Source organism: Phyllostomus hastatus, unplaced genomic scaffold (genome assembly GCF_019186645.2).
Source record: "Phyllostomus hastatus isolate PE091 unplaced genomic scaffold, TTU_PhHast_1.1 phas_contig_40, whole genome shotgun sequence".
Classification (NCBI taxonomy): domain Eukaryota; kingdom Metazoa; phylum Chordata; class Mammalia; order Chiroptera; family Phyllostomidae; genus Phyllostomus; species Phyllostomus hastatus.
The window spans coordinates 31,179,765-31,196,649 of record NW_025333872.1 but is presented as its reverse complement, the minus strand read 5'-3'; the positions used below and the strand labels follow the sequence as shown (position 1 = coordinate 31,196,649).

The 16,885-nt window shown below is 32.4% G+C and overlaps 1 protein-coding gene and 1 non-coding gene across 7 annotated transcripts in view; both read right to left on the bottom strand.

Annotated features, from left to right (window-relative positions):
* The window catches only part of SENP6 (SUMO specific peptidase 6), a 109,596-nt gene that overhangs the window by 50,095 nt on the left and 42,616 nt on the right, over positions 1–16,885 (bottom strand). For 4 of the 6 annotated variants that reach the window (XM_045843098.1, XM_045843102.1, XM_045843103.1 and 1 more), the window contains 2 exons: positions 16,245–16,349; positions 9,738–9,758 (listed from right to left, as the gene is read on the bottom strand). In XM_045843098.1, the coding sequence (XP_045699054.1) occupies positions 9,738–9,758; positions 16,245–16,349 (126 nt within the window). The remainder of the gene's footprint in view (positions 1–9,737; positions 9,759–16,244; positions 16,350–16,885) is intronic. The other 2 variants (XM_045843099.1, XM_045843101.1) reach the window with 2 other exon arrangements.
* Positions 3,120–3,226, bottom strand: LOC123822274. Its single transcript, XR_006786249.1, has one exon. It is a non-coding gene; the product is annotated as a U6 spliceosomal RNA (small nuclear RNA).

Below are 16,885 nucleotides of genomic sequence, written 5' to 3'. Positions count from 1 at the left end.
AATTCTGAACACAATCTTTAGTAAATATGGGTCATAAAATTAACCATTTAAGTCCAAATATACACTAATTTAGGGGAAAGCAAAAAACCCATAGCTATTTGTGGGATAGAGGCATTAAAGGAGATTTGCAAAATGCAATAGACTAGAACACTATAGTAGCTAGATACTATCCATCCTACAGAAAAGCTTCTAAAAACATTCCAATTTTATTTAACCAGGGAATTAAAAATATGAAGTTATTCTATTATTTGTAAATCCATTCACACTAGTGATTGATACCAAATTAATTAAACAAAAACTCTAAAGGAAGTTTCCTGTAAAGATTTAATACTGAATTTTAAAGGTCGAACCACCTAAATTGAGAACAAAATATGAAATGGCACAAGAAAGAAAATAGTAAGAGCAGTGATAGTAGTGAATTTGTAATAGCAGTTAGCAATTAGTGAGCATCATGTGCCAGGTACTGTTCTAAGTGCTTTCCTTCCATTAACTGTGTTAATTCTCACCATAAAGCATATACTATTGCTATACAAATAGCATATACTATTATTAGCACTTTATAAATGAGGCAACTGAGGCACAATAAGGTTAATTAACTTGCCCAAGATCACATGACTATTAAATAACAATGTCAGAATTTGAATCCTGCTACACTGCGTTAATATTGATAAGTAATGGTGTTTTCATCATTACAGAACATCATTTGATACAACCAGGCAATTTCCATCCTGCCAAAATTTTAATATTAGTGAGGATATGAGTTGTGAAGATGAGAAGATGCATTAGAGATAGTAGTACTACTAGTGCTGTGATAAAGGTAGGTTTTTCAACTCCTAACTACACTAATTTAGCTAAAAATAAAATGTATTATTTTTATATTCCATACACTTTCACACTAACGAGGAGATAATATTCTTTAAATCACATAACTAATTTTCTAATCTCTAATTTTCATAACTGTACACTTTGGAAAAGTAAAGATACCAAATTTAAAATGCAACAGAAGCAGTAATTCTGAAATATGATGATACTATTACAGTTAACTCTAAAATCTCTGTGCATTACATATTTTTAAAAATAGTAGACAATGCAAACAGATATTCTTAAATACCAAGGATTATCAACAACGTAAATTAGAGCGGCCAAAAAACCCCCCTGAAAATACAGATATGCTGTAGAATGCTGTAAGCACAGCTTCGTTCAGTAGCAACTGACATAAATGATCTGAGACAATATATCATAAATGTGCATGGACTGATGAAAATGCTGAATTAATACAGTGTTCTTTGCAATTTGATCAAGTGCACTGAGTCCTGCATAGGAAATGAAGAATACACTAAATACATCATGTAATATCTGTGACCTTATCATGTATTATAATTTAATGTTAATAAACTATTATGTATATTTGCTAACATACCAGACATTATGGCCACTCTATATCCAATATTTGCTTCATGTTTCCCTATACAAAGAGGACAAATTAAGTTTTGTTTTAAAAAAATGTATTATAATAAATAAATTACAGAAATAAAAGCATGCCTTAGGTTTAATACAAAAATATAAGAATTTCAAGATAAAAGCATTAGCTTTAAAAAAGAATTTTAAAATCTTTCTAGCATTAGTAACTTGTATTCTTTAAAATTTAGTTGAGTTTTTAAAAGATTTTTGCTAGGTGAAAAAAATAAAATTTTATGTTAATTTCTTGGTTTAAGGGTTTTATCACTCTACAGATATTAAAATTTCAAACTCCAAACTGATACAAAGCTCAAGCCTAGCACTTAAATTCCCAGTGGTTAGTTCTTTCCCACCTCAAACCAAGCAGAAGCAAAGAAGCTTCCCTGTCATGCCATATACATGGCAGGAGGTTTTTAGGGCTTCTGAGGGTTTATGTTTTACAAAGAAGTTTTAGAGAAAAACCTCACCTTGTGGACCCAACATTTTACAAGCTGTGTAAGGCGAACTGGGACAGCTATTTTTTCCTTCTTTGCAGAATTCTTTAAATTAACATTAGAATGCTCTGTTCATTAAAGGTTAGGCCTCGGCCCTAAAAGTTTTCAAAATAAACTTAATTTTAGCCCTGGCTGGTGTGGCTCAGTGGACTCAGTGTGGGCCTGTGGGACTGAGGGTCGCCAGTTAGGGTCACGGTCAAGGCGCATGCCTGGCTTGAGGGCCAGGTCCCTAGTGCGGGGTGCATGAGAGGCAACCACACACTGATGTTCCTCTCCCTCTCTTTAAAAGAGAAAAAATAATAAACATAATTTTAGAATCATTTTAGATTTGCAAGAAAAGCTTGAAAGACCATTCACAATAGCCTTACATCCCATACTGAGTTTTCCCTACTGTTAATACCCTTATTACCGTCATACATGTCAAAAAAGAAATCGACATTGCACACTACTATTAACTAAACCCCATACTTCATTCAGATTTCACTAGCTATTCCACTAATATCTTTTTCATTCCAGAATCTGATCCAGAATCCACTGCATTTAATTTCCCATCACCCTGACACTAGAAAAGAACTAATCATCTGTTTTGTAGAATGCACCTCAACCTGGGTCAACCTGACTGTTTTTCTCATGATTAGGCTGAGTTGTGGTTTGGGGATAAGAATATCACGGAGGTGAAGTGCCCTTCTCATCACGTATCAGGAGGTACATGATATCAATATGATTTATCACTGGTGATGTTAACCTTGATCATCTGGCTATAGTAGAGTTTGCCAGGTTTCTCCACTCTATAGTTACTATTTTTCCTTTGTACACTATTTGGAAGCAAGTCAGTCTCTAGCCATAAAAGGAGTGAGGACAGTTAACCTCCACTTCCTGAAGAGGAGACTATTTACACATATTTTTTGGAATTCTTTAGTAAAGAGCTGTCCATTCCCCAATTCATTTTGTGCAGCTTGTAAAATCTTGGGATAGTTCAATAAATTAACTTCTTCAATCATTTATACCAGTATCATTCATGAATATTTTTTGAATTTTAGATTATAATCCAATTGTTTCAGTTTTGGCCCTTGGAACTTTTTCAGTTGACTCTTGTGTCCTTTTAATGTGACCTCATTCCTTTTTTTGTTTTTTATCCTGGTAAAATACAGATAACATAAAATTTATAACAACATAGAACCCTTCAGTAATCTGCATGTCATCCTTGTACAGTGGCCATGAAAATATTCTCTGTATTATTCCACTTTTAGTATATACACTATTGAAGCAAGTACCCTTTTGTTTTTTGAGTACTTGTTTAGTTTCTGACCCTATAAGATGCTCCATTCACTCTGTGTTTTTCCTTAACCCATCCCTAGAATCAGCCATTTCTCCATGTTACTTTTACTATATAGAGAGTTGTATTAGAAACCAGGATCCGAGTGCTGGTGCTTTTTGGGGGGACTCAGTTTCAATGACAGCTCATTTTTAATCCATCTTCCCAGTGCTGTAACTGATCTCAAAAATGTAAATTTTGTAAAATAAATCACTGTATTCATTTTACAGTTAAAATCTCATTCCAAACTCATGTTAAACTTGTCTACTTATCAAAAACATGTATTAAAATCTCCTACAGTTGTATTCTAACCAAGAACTTCTTGCTTATTTTATTTTAGGGGTAGATATTTAAGGGTTTTTTTTTTTTAAGATTTTATTTATTTACTTTTAGAGAGAGGGGAAGGGAGGAAGAGAGGGAGAGAAACTGCAGTGGGTGAGAGACACATTGATCATTGAGACACATTGAGTTGCCTTTCACATTTCCCCAAATGGAGATCTGGCCCACAACCCAGGCATGTTCCCTCAGTGAGAGTCAAACCAGTGACCTTTTGGTTCACAGGCTGGAGCACAATCCACTGAGCCACACCAGCCAGGGCTATATTTAATTTTACGACAACATTTAGTTGTTATAACTCTTATAGACTGTGTCCTTTATAAAACGTGCTCCTTCATCCTATTTAGTGCTTCTAGTTCTTAATACCATCTCATTGTTATTAAAATTCTACTCATGCTTTTGTTTGCATCTTTTGTGACTTTAACCACCCTTTCACTTACAGATTGTTATTTTATGTCTCATTCTTCTACACAACATAATATAGTTGGATTTAACCCAATCAGCTTGTCTTTTATTAAATTTATTCAACCTGGTCACAATTATTATAACAACTAATAGGCTTCATATTCTCCTTTCTTGTTACTTTATTAGTTGTTAATTTTTATATCTGTATTTGTTTCTTCTTTTCCACTATTTATACTGGTTTACACAATTGCTATTCACTGCATACTCCAACCATTAACTTAACAAATGAATAGTTACCCTCCCTCTTTGGACCATTATTCCAATTGCATACTTCTATTCATTAATGTTATCAAGATTTCAATTTTCAAGCAAGATGTTTTACTGCCTCTCTAATAGAATGAGATCTTTAAAATTATTTTACTTGCACCCTACCCCTCACAATCCACTTGCCAAGAAAAGACCTTAAAGAATCCTTTTACTTCTGCCTTTCCACCTCCCCAAACACCTAGATGTTGCTGGAATAGTCTAATTGTGTCAAATTATAAATATAGGTAAAATTTTTAATCTAAATTTAAAAAATTTAATCTAAATTTTCAATCTAAATCTTTTTAATCAGGTAAAAATAACACTTCCCTACCTAAAATACCCCAAAGGCTCAAAATCTTCAGATTATCTTGAGAAAGCTCTTTAAAATATGGATCCTAGCTGACCTCACTAAGACTCACCTCATAACATTTTCCACTTTGCTAATAAAGTTCCAGGCACATTGGCTCTTCTTTCTGTTCTCTGGACATGCCACACTCATTCCTGTATTAATATATTAGTACCACCTCTTTTTTATCTAGAAAAGCCATCTCTACGATCAAGGCTTAACAGACTCCTCACTTAGTCCTTGGATAAATGTTAGTTTCATCATAAACAGTTAATCAAAAATGCAGTCCATACTATCCCTATCCATTCACATCATCCAATTACACTTCTCTGCAGAGAACTTACTATTTCATGTTTTACTTTTTCATTATTAATCTGTACTCATCAAAATTAAACTGTAAGAGAGCAAGGATTTCATCTGTTTTTTTTCCATCTGTATTCTTTGCCTAGAACATAGCCTGCTTATTGATAAATAGTAAGAATTAAAAAATGTGTATATCTGCCCTGGCTGGTGTGGCTCAGTGGACTGAGTGCCAGCCTGTGAATCCAAAAGTTGCTGGTTTGATTCCCAGTTCAGGCACACGCCTGGGTTGTGGGCCAGGTCCCCAGGTTGGGGCGTGTGAGAGGCAACCAATCTATCAATGTTATCTCTCACACATCACTATTTTTCTCCTTCTCTTTCTCCCTCCCTTCCTGTCTCTAAAATAAATAAAATCATTTTTAAAAAATTTTTAAATGTGTATATCTAAAAGGCAGAATGTATTTAGAAATGTATCTGAGGTCAAATATTTGTATAAACATTGCTACACAAGGATAATAATGATTTTAAAACTGAACCACTGGCCACCATGCAGAGCCACTATATACTAATTCAAAATATTGTCAGTTAATATACAAATATCAAAATTCAGGCATCTGAAAGGTACTCTAAATATGCTTATATTTATTGATTGAAAAGGCTGCTTAGAAATTAAATATACCTAGACTCTCTAGTCTGTTTACTGTCTTACTTTCTAGTTTATTTCTACTGTTTTCACATTCAATCACTGTTTTCTTCACAATATCTTTTATTATGTGACAAGACAAATCATTCTTCTCTTCCCCACTTATTCTTCTTTTAAAAAAATAAGTCTGTTGCTCTTCTCAAAAGCAATAGACTATTTGGTCTTCTAAATAAACCTCAGAATTGGTCAAATTTCTTAAAGTCACTGAAATTTTGACTAAAACTTCATTAAATGTACTTTAAGGATTTTATAATATATAAATAATATATACCATTATTTATATTACTATAAAGGAAACAAACATAAATTTACTTTATATTTATTTATAATAATTAAGGTTAATATCAAGTAACCATCCAAGAATATATGCCTCAGATTATGTTTACATACATTTATAAAGAAGTTATATATCATTAATTTTCTTACTGGATTTCAGTTTAGTTGCTACTGTGAATGAAATTTTACTCTTCTCAATATATACTCCAATTGATCAGAAGTGAATAAAAAACTTATTAATAACTATTAGTCTTGTGGCCTATCCTAATGGGTTAACACTTATTAAAGTTTCAGATGACTCTTATGATTACAAGACAGACAGTATAATCTGAATACAATTTTATTCTCAAATACCTTGAGACAACAATTTAAAATGCTATTACATCCTGGTATCACCTCCCTGCAAAACAATTTAGCAGTACTTACCAAGAGCATTAAAAACATTTGTAATGTAGCCCAAAAAATCCTTGCCCAGAGCCATATACTATAAAATGCACTTAAGAAATTTATATATAAAGCTGTCAATCACTGTGTCATGTATGTAACAGTAAGAAATGACCAGAAATAGCCTAATGGGTAAATAAATTATGTACATTCAGGACAAGCTATTATGAAGTCATGAAAAGTATTTAGAAGCCAACTTAATGGCAAGGAAAAATGCTAGAGCATACCGTTAAGTGAAAATTCAGAATATACATTTTTATTATGACTCCACATGTGTAAGGTATATTAAAAAGTTATTAAGGAGCCCTGGCTGGCGTAGCTCAGTGGATTGAGTGCAGTTTGTGAACCACAGTGTCGCAGGTTTGATTCCCAGTCAGGGTGCATGCCTGGGTTGCAGACCATGACCCCCAGCAACCGCACATTGATGTTTCTCTCTCTCTATCTCCCTCTCTTCCCGCTCTAAAAATAAATAAATAAAATCTTTTTTAAAAAGTTATTAACGAAAAATGACTAGAAAGAAATGCATCAACATCCTAATAATGCCTTGGATGGTGTAGCTCAGAGGGTTGGGCGTCTTCCCACAAATGGAAAGGCCCATGATTTGATTCCCAGTCAGGGAACATGCCTGGGTTGCAGGCCAGGTCCCCACCTGGGTCATGCGAGAGGCAACTCTCACACATCTAGGATTCCCTTTCTTTCTCCCTCCATTTCCCTCCTGCTAAAAATTAGTAAAATCTCTAATTATAACACTTGTCTTTTCAAACACACCCTTTAAGTAAACATTTCTAGTATTTCACATTTATTCTTTCATTGTATTTTTTCACTTTTGTACCTTTTTGTTGTTTCAAAATTCTCTAAAATACATACACGTTCTTTACAATAAAAAGTATTATTTTTTAAATTTTAATTTGAAAATCACTATGTGCTTCAATTTCATAAAGGTCAACAGATTTCTTTATGTAGGGACAAGAAAAAAAGAAACAGTTCTAACACCAGATTAAATATTCTAAATTCCTGGCACTGTCACATATACTGTATTCACAACCCATCTGTCTATGAGTCGGAAATTTGAGTCATTCAAGTTGTCAGAGTCACCCACTAACAATAATTATTTTGTTTGTAAACTCTGGATCTTAACATTGTTATTTATTTATTTATTTCAGTTTAGTTTTACACTTATTATATACCTCATTGTGCCCTAAATATAGTACCAATGGAAAAACTGGAAAAGATTACCTTCCACAAGTACTTAACTTTTGCTTACTAGATAAATCATTCTCTTTCATAAATAAATCAGTTAGTTCCAAGGTTTATTGTCCCTCATGTGTTAAGTGGCTTTATTACTCTAAAAAAAAAAAATGTGGCTTAGTGTTCACAGTGGGAAAAAGCTCATGTGAAAAAATGTAAAAAGTGAAATCTACTGACACAAAAGTTCTTCTCAAATTATCTCTGACAAAGCTAAACACAAAATAATTTCAGGTAAGGATACAAAAGATTAAATGGGCTAAATTCAACCTAATCGTAACTAAGCCACCAAATAAACCACTCAGGTATGTTCATTATAAAGTATTTAGAAAAAGCTGCTGCTGCACATCTAGCCCTTAGCATTAATCTTAGTACTAAAGACAGAAAGAATTTCAGTAGCTATTAGTATTATAGAAATTTCAAATTTTACATTGTATAACTCAGTTTTAAATAATTATTTCATTTGTCTCTCACAAATCTTTAAAGTTCAGCAAATATTACCAGACCCACTTTAGAGTAAGTCATATACCTACTGATAATACTGGTTACTTATTTCTATATCTCTGACTCTTATTCAGTATTATTCCAACAAGGACGTAAGCAAGCTTCAAGAGGATAGGAATTTCTGTCTGCTCCCAGAAGAGCACCTGGCACAGAGTCATTGAAATATGTGCTGAATGTATGAATGAATACATTTCTCTACAGAAATATGCATAAGAAGCCAAAATAATTGGACAAAAAATCAGTATAAATCCTCCAATGCTACATTTTTTATTGTAAATAAAAAAATAATGTAAAATTTTTATATTATTCTGATAATATAACAGTAAGTACATTTTATCTATCTATGGTATAGTATACAAGAAAGAATTTATTTCTATAAAACAGAAGTCTGTTTAAACATGATCACATCAAGAGTGATTTTATATATATATTCTTTGGCAATTTCATTAAAAACATCTTATTAATAGCCTTCCAAAACATATACAGTCACCTATGAGTTAAAAACTTAGCAGATCTAAAATGAGTCATCTTTATCTGACAATAATAATGATTTACTCAAAAACAAAAATAGGTACCATGGGAAAATAATTTTTCTTTCCCAGAAGACAGGTAGTAAAATATTTGCATAACCCATTCATTTAAAACACAAAATATTTGTGAAGTTTTTCAGAACTAAAAAATATGCCTAAATCTTCTGCTGACAGTATCATCTTTAAAACTGTATATCAGAAACTTGGTTTTCATACATTTTATAAAATTTTGCAAGTTATACTCTTTGCCTTCTCCATACATTTAAACAAAATTAGAGAGTTAAAATTATGTCAGTAAAATCACAGAATGCCCCTTCTTTTGACCTTCACAGTTACATGAAGGTATCTGTTTAATACAAGGTCTGTTAACCCATTTTGGTGGGGGGAGAATTCATAAAATGCTTTTGAAACTCTCAGGACAGCAAGAAAAAATATGCACATGCACAAAATATTATACATACATACACTGAGCAGAGAAGCTATTCATGTGGACATTTGCTTTAGACGAATCACAACCATTTCATTATTCAAGAAATGTATATTCTTATGAATTTGTTTCCATGTTATTTACATTAAGCAACATTTCTGCTAAAGAATGTGTTTGCCATTATTGTTACAAGGGAACAAACAGTAATCATAAAGTTTTGTTACAAATTTTTGGATCAGAATAGGAATATAGTTATTGTTAAGAATTTTACCTCCAAGCTCCAGGTATTTTAATTCCATTTCCCCCCTTACTCTACTGAAGTGTAAAATATAACAAGAAAGATTTTAACAATGGAACTGAAATCAACTTTACTACTAAGACATTTAAACATTCCATCTTTAAAAGGAAAGTAGTCCCACATCAGTATAAATATATAATAACCACTAATGGAAAAATGTATATTAAGAATTATGATGAAACGCTACCCACAGAAATCAAGTATCATACTGTGTTATTAATGTCTCCTTTTATTAAAATAATTACTAAGTTTTAATGATGACTCTAATCAATGGATATTTTTCAAAGCATATAAATCATCTGATATTTACTATTATACCCATGCTCTAATTTCATCAATATTAAGCTTACCTTTCCTTTTGGTCCAGACTGCTTAAAACATGAAAAAGAAAAAAAATGTAAGAGGCAAGACCTCATTGTTGATATATTATTGTATGTTTAGTAACTGTAGTCAATAAGGCAAAAAGTTAATGTGATTAATTTGTTTTAAACACATTATATATGTTACAAACTATGTTCTGAATCTTGTCAGATAATTTTTTTAATTTTTATCAACACAGAAAATACTTTATATATAAACATTTAAGGCAGAAAAAAGAATGTTCAAAGATATGAAAAATTTTGAAAGCTTTATTTAACCATCCAACATTTGAGGATATGTTAGAGTAGTTACATAAATAGTCTTCAAGGAACAATACAATTTCCTAAAAGTTATAAAATTTTTAATGGTTCCAATATGAGATGTGGTTATTTGCTTTTGAGTAAGAAAAAAAATTTTTAAGGTTGAAACTTTTGCACCAAAACTTTAGTATATGATTTGGCGTATAAGGAAAGACCTAGGATTTACAATCATGGCCTCTAATCATATGCCCAATGTATACAAGGTGCACCTTCTCCACAGTCATAGTTTATCTAAAAAGCTATCAACACCAATTACTTAAGAGTAAAATTATAAAAAATACTCTATTTAGAATAAGATTCACATTCTAGAAATACTCTTCTTTATTATAAATGTAACAAAATATTCGGAACTAATTCTAAGCAAAACATAGTTTACAAAATTCACAAGTCCCCATTATTAACCCTTGTATTCTTATCATGTGTAACATATAAGTATCAATTTAATCCTAACAAAAGAAATATAGTAACTTACAAAAACAACACTGAAAATAAACACTTATTTTTAAAAATATTTCAAGAAAAATAATTATTATAACTTACATGATGCCATATTTCAGATTTTACCTTTGCTATTAAAAAAAAGTGAATAATATGGAGTTCTGGACAAGATGGAGGTGTATGTAGATACTCTTTGCTTCCTCACACAACCAAAAGAAGGGTAACGATCAATTTAAAAACCAAAAACAACCAGAACTGCCTGAAAATCAAACTGTATTCAAGTCTGACAACCAAAGAGTTAAAGAAGAAACATTCATCCAGACTGGTAGGAGGAGCAGAGACAGGAAGCCTGGGTGGAGAGGATGCACAAGAAGGTAGCAAATGGCAGTCCAGGGCAAGTGAGGCAGTGGCCAGCAGACCGAAATATCCTCCATTCCAGTGTGGATAAGCCCAGAGGAACAACCGGGGAGTAAGACCATGAAACTCAGAGTACCAGCATGGGAAACTAGAGCCTCAAAACCTCTGACTATAAATCCTGTAGGGGCTGCAGTGGCAGGAGAAACTCCCAGTCTCACAGGAAAGTACGTTAAAGAGGCCTACAGGATCCTAGAGCACACACAAGCCTACCCTTCCAGGGAAACAGCACCTGAAGGGCACAATCTGCTTGTGGGAAGTGAGGGAAGTGAAGGAAAGTGGGGCCAGAGGTGAGTCAGCTACCAAACAGTATTATTCATTCTCTGTCCCCTCCCTCACATACAGTGCTACAACCTCGCCCTAGCGAATTCCTTACGTTCTGCTGCTTACAATGTAACAGCTGTACAGTACAAATAAATATGAAACAAATGAAAGAACAGATCAAAAACTCCAGAAAAAGAACTAAGCTACAATGACATACACAATCTATTAGATGCAGAGTTCAAAGCACTGGTAACCAGGATACTCACAGAAATGGTTGAGTACAGTCGCAAAACAGAGGAAGAAGTGAAGGCTATACCAAAGGAGACAAAGAAAAATAGACAGGGAACTAACAGTGAAGGGAAGGAAATTGGGACTCACATCAAAGACTTGGAAGAGAAGGATGACATAAGCATCCAATCAGAACCGGATTAAAAAAACAAGAATTCAAAAAAATGAGAAAAGACTTAGGAACCTCTGGGATAAGTTTAAACGCTCCAACATCTGAATCATAGGGATGCCAGAAAGAGAAGAGGAAGAGCAAGAAATTGAAAACTTATTTGAAAAAATATTATAAGAGAACGTTCCCAACCTGACAAAGAAACTAGACATTGAGGTCCAGGATGTTTAGAGAATCCCAAAGAAGCTGAATCCAAGAAGAAACACACCAAAGCACGTCATGATTACACTACCCAAGATTAAAGACAAGGAGAGAATCTTAAAAACAGCAAGAAAAAAGAAGACAGTTACCTACAATGGAGTTCCCATAAGACTATCACCTGATTTCTCCAAAGAAACCTCACAGGCAAGAAGGGGCTGGAAAGAAGTATTTGAAGTCATGAAAGGCAAGGACCTACATCCAAGATTACTGTATCCAGCAAAGCTATCATTTAGAATGGAAGGGCAGATAAAGTGCTTCCCAGATAAGGTCAAGTTAAAGGAGTTCATCATCACCAAGCCCTTATTATACAAAATGTTAAAGGAGTTATCTAAGAAAGAGAAGATCAAAACTATGAACAGTAAAATGAGAACACACTCACAACTATCAACAACTGAACTTAAAAAACAAAAACAAAAATTAAACCAACAAACTAGAACAGGAACAGAATCACAGAAATGGAGATTAGATGGAGGGTTATCAGTGGAGAGGGGAAGGGGGAAAATGGGGGAAAAACATACAGGAAATAAGAAGCATAATTGCTAGGTACAAAATAGACAGGTGGAGTTAAGAATAGTATGGGAAATGTGCCCTGGCTGGTGTAGCTCAGTGGATTGAGCACTGGCCTGTAAAACAAAGGATTGCTGGTTCAATTACCAGTTAGGGCACATGCCTGGGTTGCAGGCCAGGCTCCTGGTGGGGGCATGTGAGAAGCAACCACACACTGATGTTTCTCTCCCTCTCCCTTCCCCTCTGTCTAAAAATAAATGAATAAAATCTTTAAAGAAATAAAATCACGTAATGTTTACATATATTTTATGTAATATTTTATATATACATATAAATAAATAGTAACATATATGTACATCCCATGGACATGAACTAAGGTGGGGAGAATGCTAGAAGGAGGGGGAGGCAGGGTGGAAGTGGGTAGAGGGGAGGAAAAAACTGGACAACTGTAATGGCATAATCAATAAAATATACTTAAAGAAGAAATCTATAAAAATAGAAATAAAAGTGGCAGTATTTGTCATAATAAAAATATGGGATAATCTGTATAAAGTAAGTTTATGTTGTATAAATGACAGAAAAATTAGGAAGTATTATCTTTACACCCCTATTAAAATGAAACAAAATATAAACATGAAAGTTTAAATATTTACTTACGCATTTGTATTTTTTTCTTATAGAATTACATTTATAGGAACAGAAAAATGAATACCAAAAGTCAGGTATTAATACCTAATCTAGCCATTTGCAACTCTACACTTATGCCCAAGAAGTGGAAAGAGTTTATTCTGCTCCTGTTTTTTTTTTTTTTATTAAACTCACCTGTACAGAGTAAAAGAAAGACGTAGAGAGGTAGTAACAGTAAAAGAAAAAGATTTGGTTCTTTCAAGAAACCAAGGGAAATAGATAGGAAACAAAAACAACATATGTACACTCATGCTCATTTATTATGATAGATCTAATTTATAAGTCATGGTACTTCTATGAGATTCCTTAATGTATATTTATTATTAAGTCCTGCCCTCAAGGAACTTATATATTTAAAAAATAAAAAGCCCTTAAAAAATAGAGTGAAGTCTGATTAGTAATGTAGAACTTTGTAAATATGTCAATATACATTCTTCCTCCAATATTTCATTTTTGAACTAGTGGTATACTAGTGCTCTCAAAATTAAGAAAGAAAAAAAGAAAGAAACAAACAAACAAAGAGTGGGGGGAGGGAGGAAGGGCTGATTGAGTCTGTTACCCATGACTTGATTTAGACTTCAAAAAATTCTTTCAAACTATTGTTTTTATTAATAATTAAATCTTGCTTGTTATTCCAGGAGCCCATTTTCCCATTTGTGTATCTGCTTTTGTAAACATTCCTTTCCCCTATGGGGCTTACAGGGTTTTTTTTACCTATCCTTAATACAAAGTGAAAATGAAAAAAAGTGAAATATAAATAAAACATAAATCGGTAAATGTTCTCTTGTAGGCAGTCTGATTAAAGTTAGGGGTGAAAATGGTATAGAGTTACATACAGTTTTTAATTTTTGCATTGCTGTTTTCTATACCAAATACTATCATCTTCCTCCATCACTATTAGTGTATAAACAACAATTATTTTAATATGAATTAACATTTGAAATAGCAGTAAGAAAACAGGCTAGAATTGTAATGTGATCTGATACATTAATAATCTTCATTCATTCCTTTTAGATTAAAAAGGTGTGACATACTTGTTCCCATTTCTTACTAAGATCTGTAAATTATTCAAAATGCAGATCTGATTTACTTAAAAGACAAGTTACACCACTCACCCCAAGAAGAATAGACTGCATGTATGAATTACCAACTGGTGGCATTTTCTTTAATTTCAAATCAAGAATTGAGAAAATAAGAAAAAATAGGAGAGGCTATAAAAGCCAATGTGCTCACCCTCATCTGAGGCCTGCACTAATTAAAACCAATGTAGCAACTATCCTTTCTTTATGACTTTGAAGATGTGGTTCCTACTGCATGCAATGTTCTTGTTTAACTAGTACACTCAAAAGCTACTTTAATACTTTGTACATTTCCACTATTGCATTTACTATGTAATCATTTGTTCACTTGTCTTTCTGACCTCTACCTTAATCAAACTTGAGCTTCAAGGCATGGACTTTGTCTTATTCATCTTTGACTACACTGTACCTCTCTGTGCCTGCTATGTAGTATGGAATGAATGTTTTCAATAAAAGAAAATTGGAAAAATTTTCAATGGTGTGTCTGAATTTCAAAATCTTTTTACTGACAGCCACACTGCAACAGGAGGAGTAAGAAATGCTTATTCTCTAAGTAAGAAAAATAGAATCAATCTGTCCTGCCATAAGGCCTCAGGTTTTCCTTATTGTTCCTAGTTGTTCCTGTCAAGTATTTTCACTGGGGATTGTTTCTTTAAATACAAATTAACCCAGTTTTGTTTTGTTTTGTTTTGTTTTGTTTTTAAAGAAACAATATTTTATGAGGTAATACCATTTCCTATTAAGAGAATCTAATCTTTTATGCAGATGAGGAATGGTATACATGTGAGGTAGACTATGTGTTGAGACTTAGAATAAAACAAAACAAATGTCCAGATTAAAGTCAGTTTTTTAACATTGCCAATGAGGAAAGAAGGGATGGAGAGAATAGGTCACAGTGCAAATACATCCAAATAACGTATAACTTCAAAAGCAATAATATTTTTGGTTGTAGAATATATCACTTGATTACAAACTAGTATTTCAACTTTGAGCACATTTTCATAGTATCAAGTACAGAGACGTTTATCAGTGATGGATTTCATTAATGAGATCATTGTGTGAGAAACTATACCCCTCTCCTTTAATTATTTATTTTCTTGCTTCTGCCACATATAGGCCAGAGACCTTGATTTGTTCATGTACTTTATAGTAAAGCAAGCTTATTTATGTTATGTGCAGTAATTTCTCTTTTTAGTTGAATTTCTCAAATATTTTATGTGAAACCAATGATAAAAATATATTTAAGCAAAAAAAGGTTTTTTCAAACATTTAAGGTTTTTAAGTCAAAAATATATGTTATAGCAAATCTATGTAAATAGTATACATAGCAAGGGTTTCTAAAAGTCAAGACACTGTTTGTGAATGAGTAGCAATCTCACTTGGTACTTTTAAATAATAAAGAATGGCATCTAGCATGCATACCAAATCTTTAAATTTCACTACTTATAAAAATTTTTATGCAACAATTCATAATGCAAGAGATAAACACACCATTTAATTGTTAGAGCCTAAGAATTTCTTAGTCAACTGATAGTGAATGAGAACTGAAATTTCATAAGCATTTTTTGATGGTTATGAAAAACCTCAAAAGCATTTAAACACCAAGCTTTCCCCACTGTTATTCTCATTATTTCAAGTTTCAAAGTAGTACTCTCAAAACCAGTGAGAAAATCCAAATCTATTAAAACTACTAAAACACACAATTTTCTTAAATATTTAAAACTAATAATGTGATTTACTTTGATAGCATAAAATCCTATAAACCTTATAAGAAAACTATACTATAGTTTTAACTAGTTTTATTCATCAGAGCTAACCTTCCAGCTGAAGATTTCTGTCAAATGCTTTAAGTTCAATGTTGCAAAGAAATTAGGGTAATTTAACTAGAATATAATGCAATTGAATGGCTTTTATTTAAAAAGTCTCTATTTACAGAATGTAATTTATTCAAAAGCTGATATAAAATAATAAAATTCTAGGACATGAATTATTTCAAAGACATGAATATATCTTTATAGACAATAGAAACAGTAAAATTACACAAGTAAAAAATGGTTTTAAAAAAAGTCAAATAACTCTTACTAAAGGGGATGGTATGTATATACTAAACAAAGGCAACAGAATCCTTACCTTTGGGCTGCTGTTTTTACCATTGGCATCTGTGCATTAGCATGATGAAAACATCTACCATCAATGACAGTTCCAGAACATAATGATGCATTTGATGTATTTTCACTGCAAATTCAAGAAAGAAAGAAAAAATTACATACACATGTGCAAAATAAATCCTTTAAAATCTGAGCACACAAACAAAACCACTTAAAAAATTTATAAACTCAAATGGCCATGTTAAATTGTCCCTTAGGAGTTCTCTACTTTCTGAATCTGTTTTTGAATGTTTCCAATACAGTTCATGAAAGAAGATAAAGAGAAGAATACTAAAATAGAAAACAGGAATCCTAAAAGAATCCTTCATAATAGAAGATTTCTGGTAAACTAATTCAAATATATTTTCTCTTTTTCTATTTAGAGGCTATTTACAAAAAGTTTTTAAACAATAAATATTAGTTTTCTTACATGCCAAAATAAAAATGTTAATTATAAAAAAAATAATATAAGGAGTCCTAAATTCTACTTCTGACTCTCCCACTGACTCAAAAGTTACTTAGCCTTTATGTAGCTTGATTGTCTATAAATTGACAAAGCAGAAACGAAATAGTGATTTTCGACTATATTTCTGGGAGATGCCAAATCATTTCAGTAACAGTGGT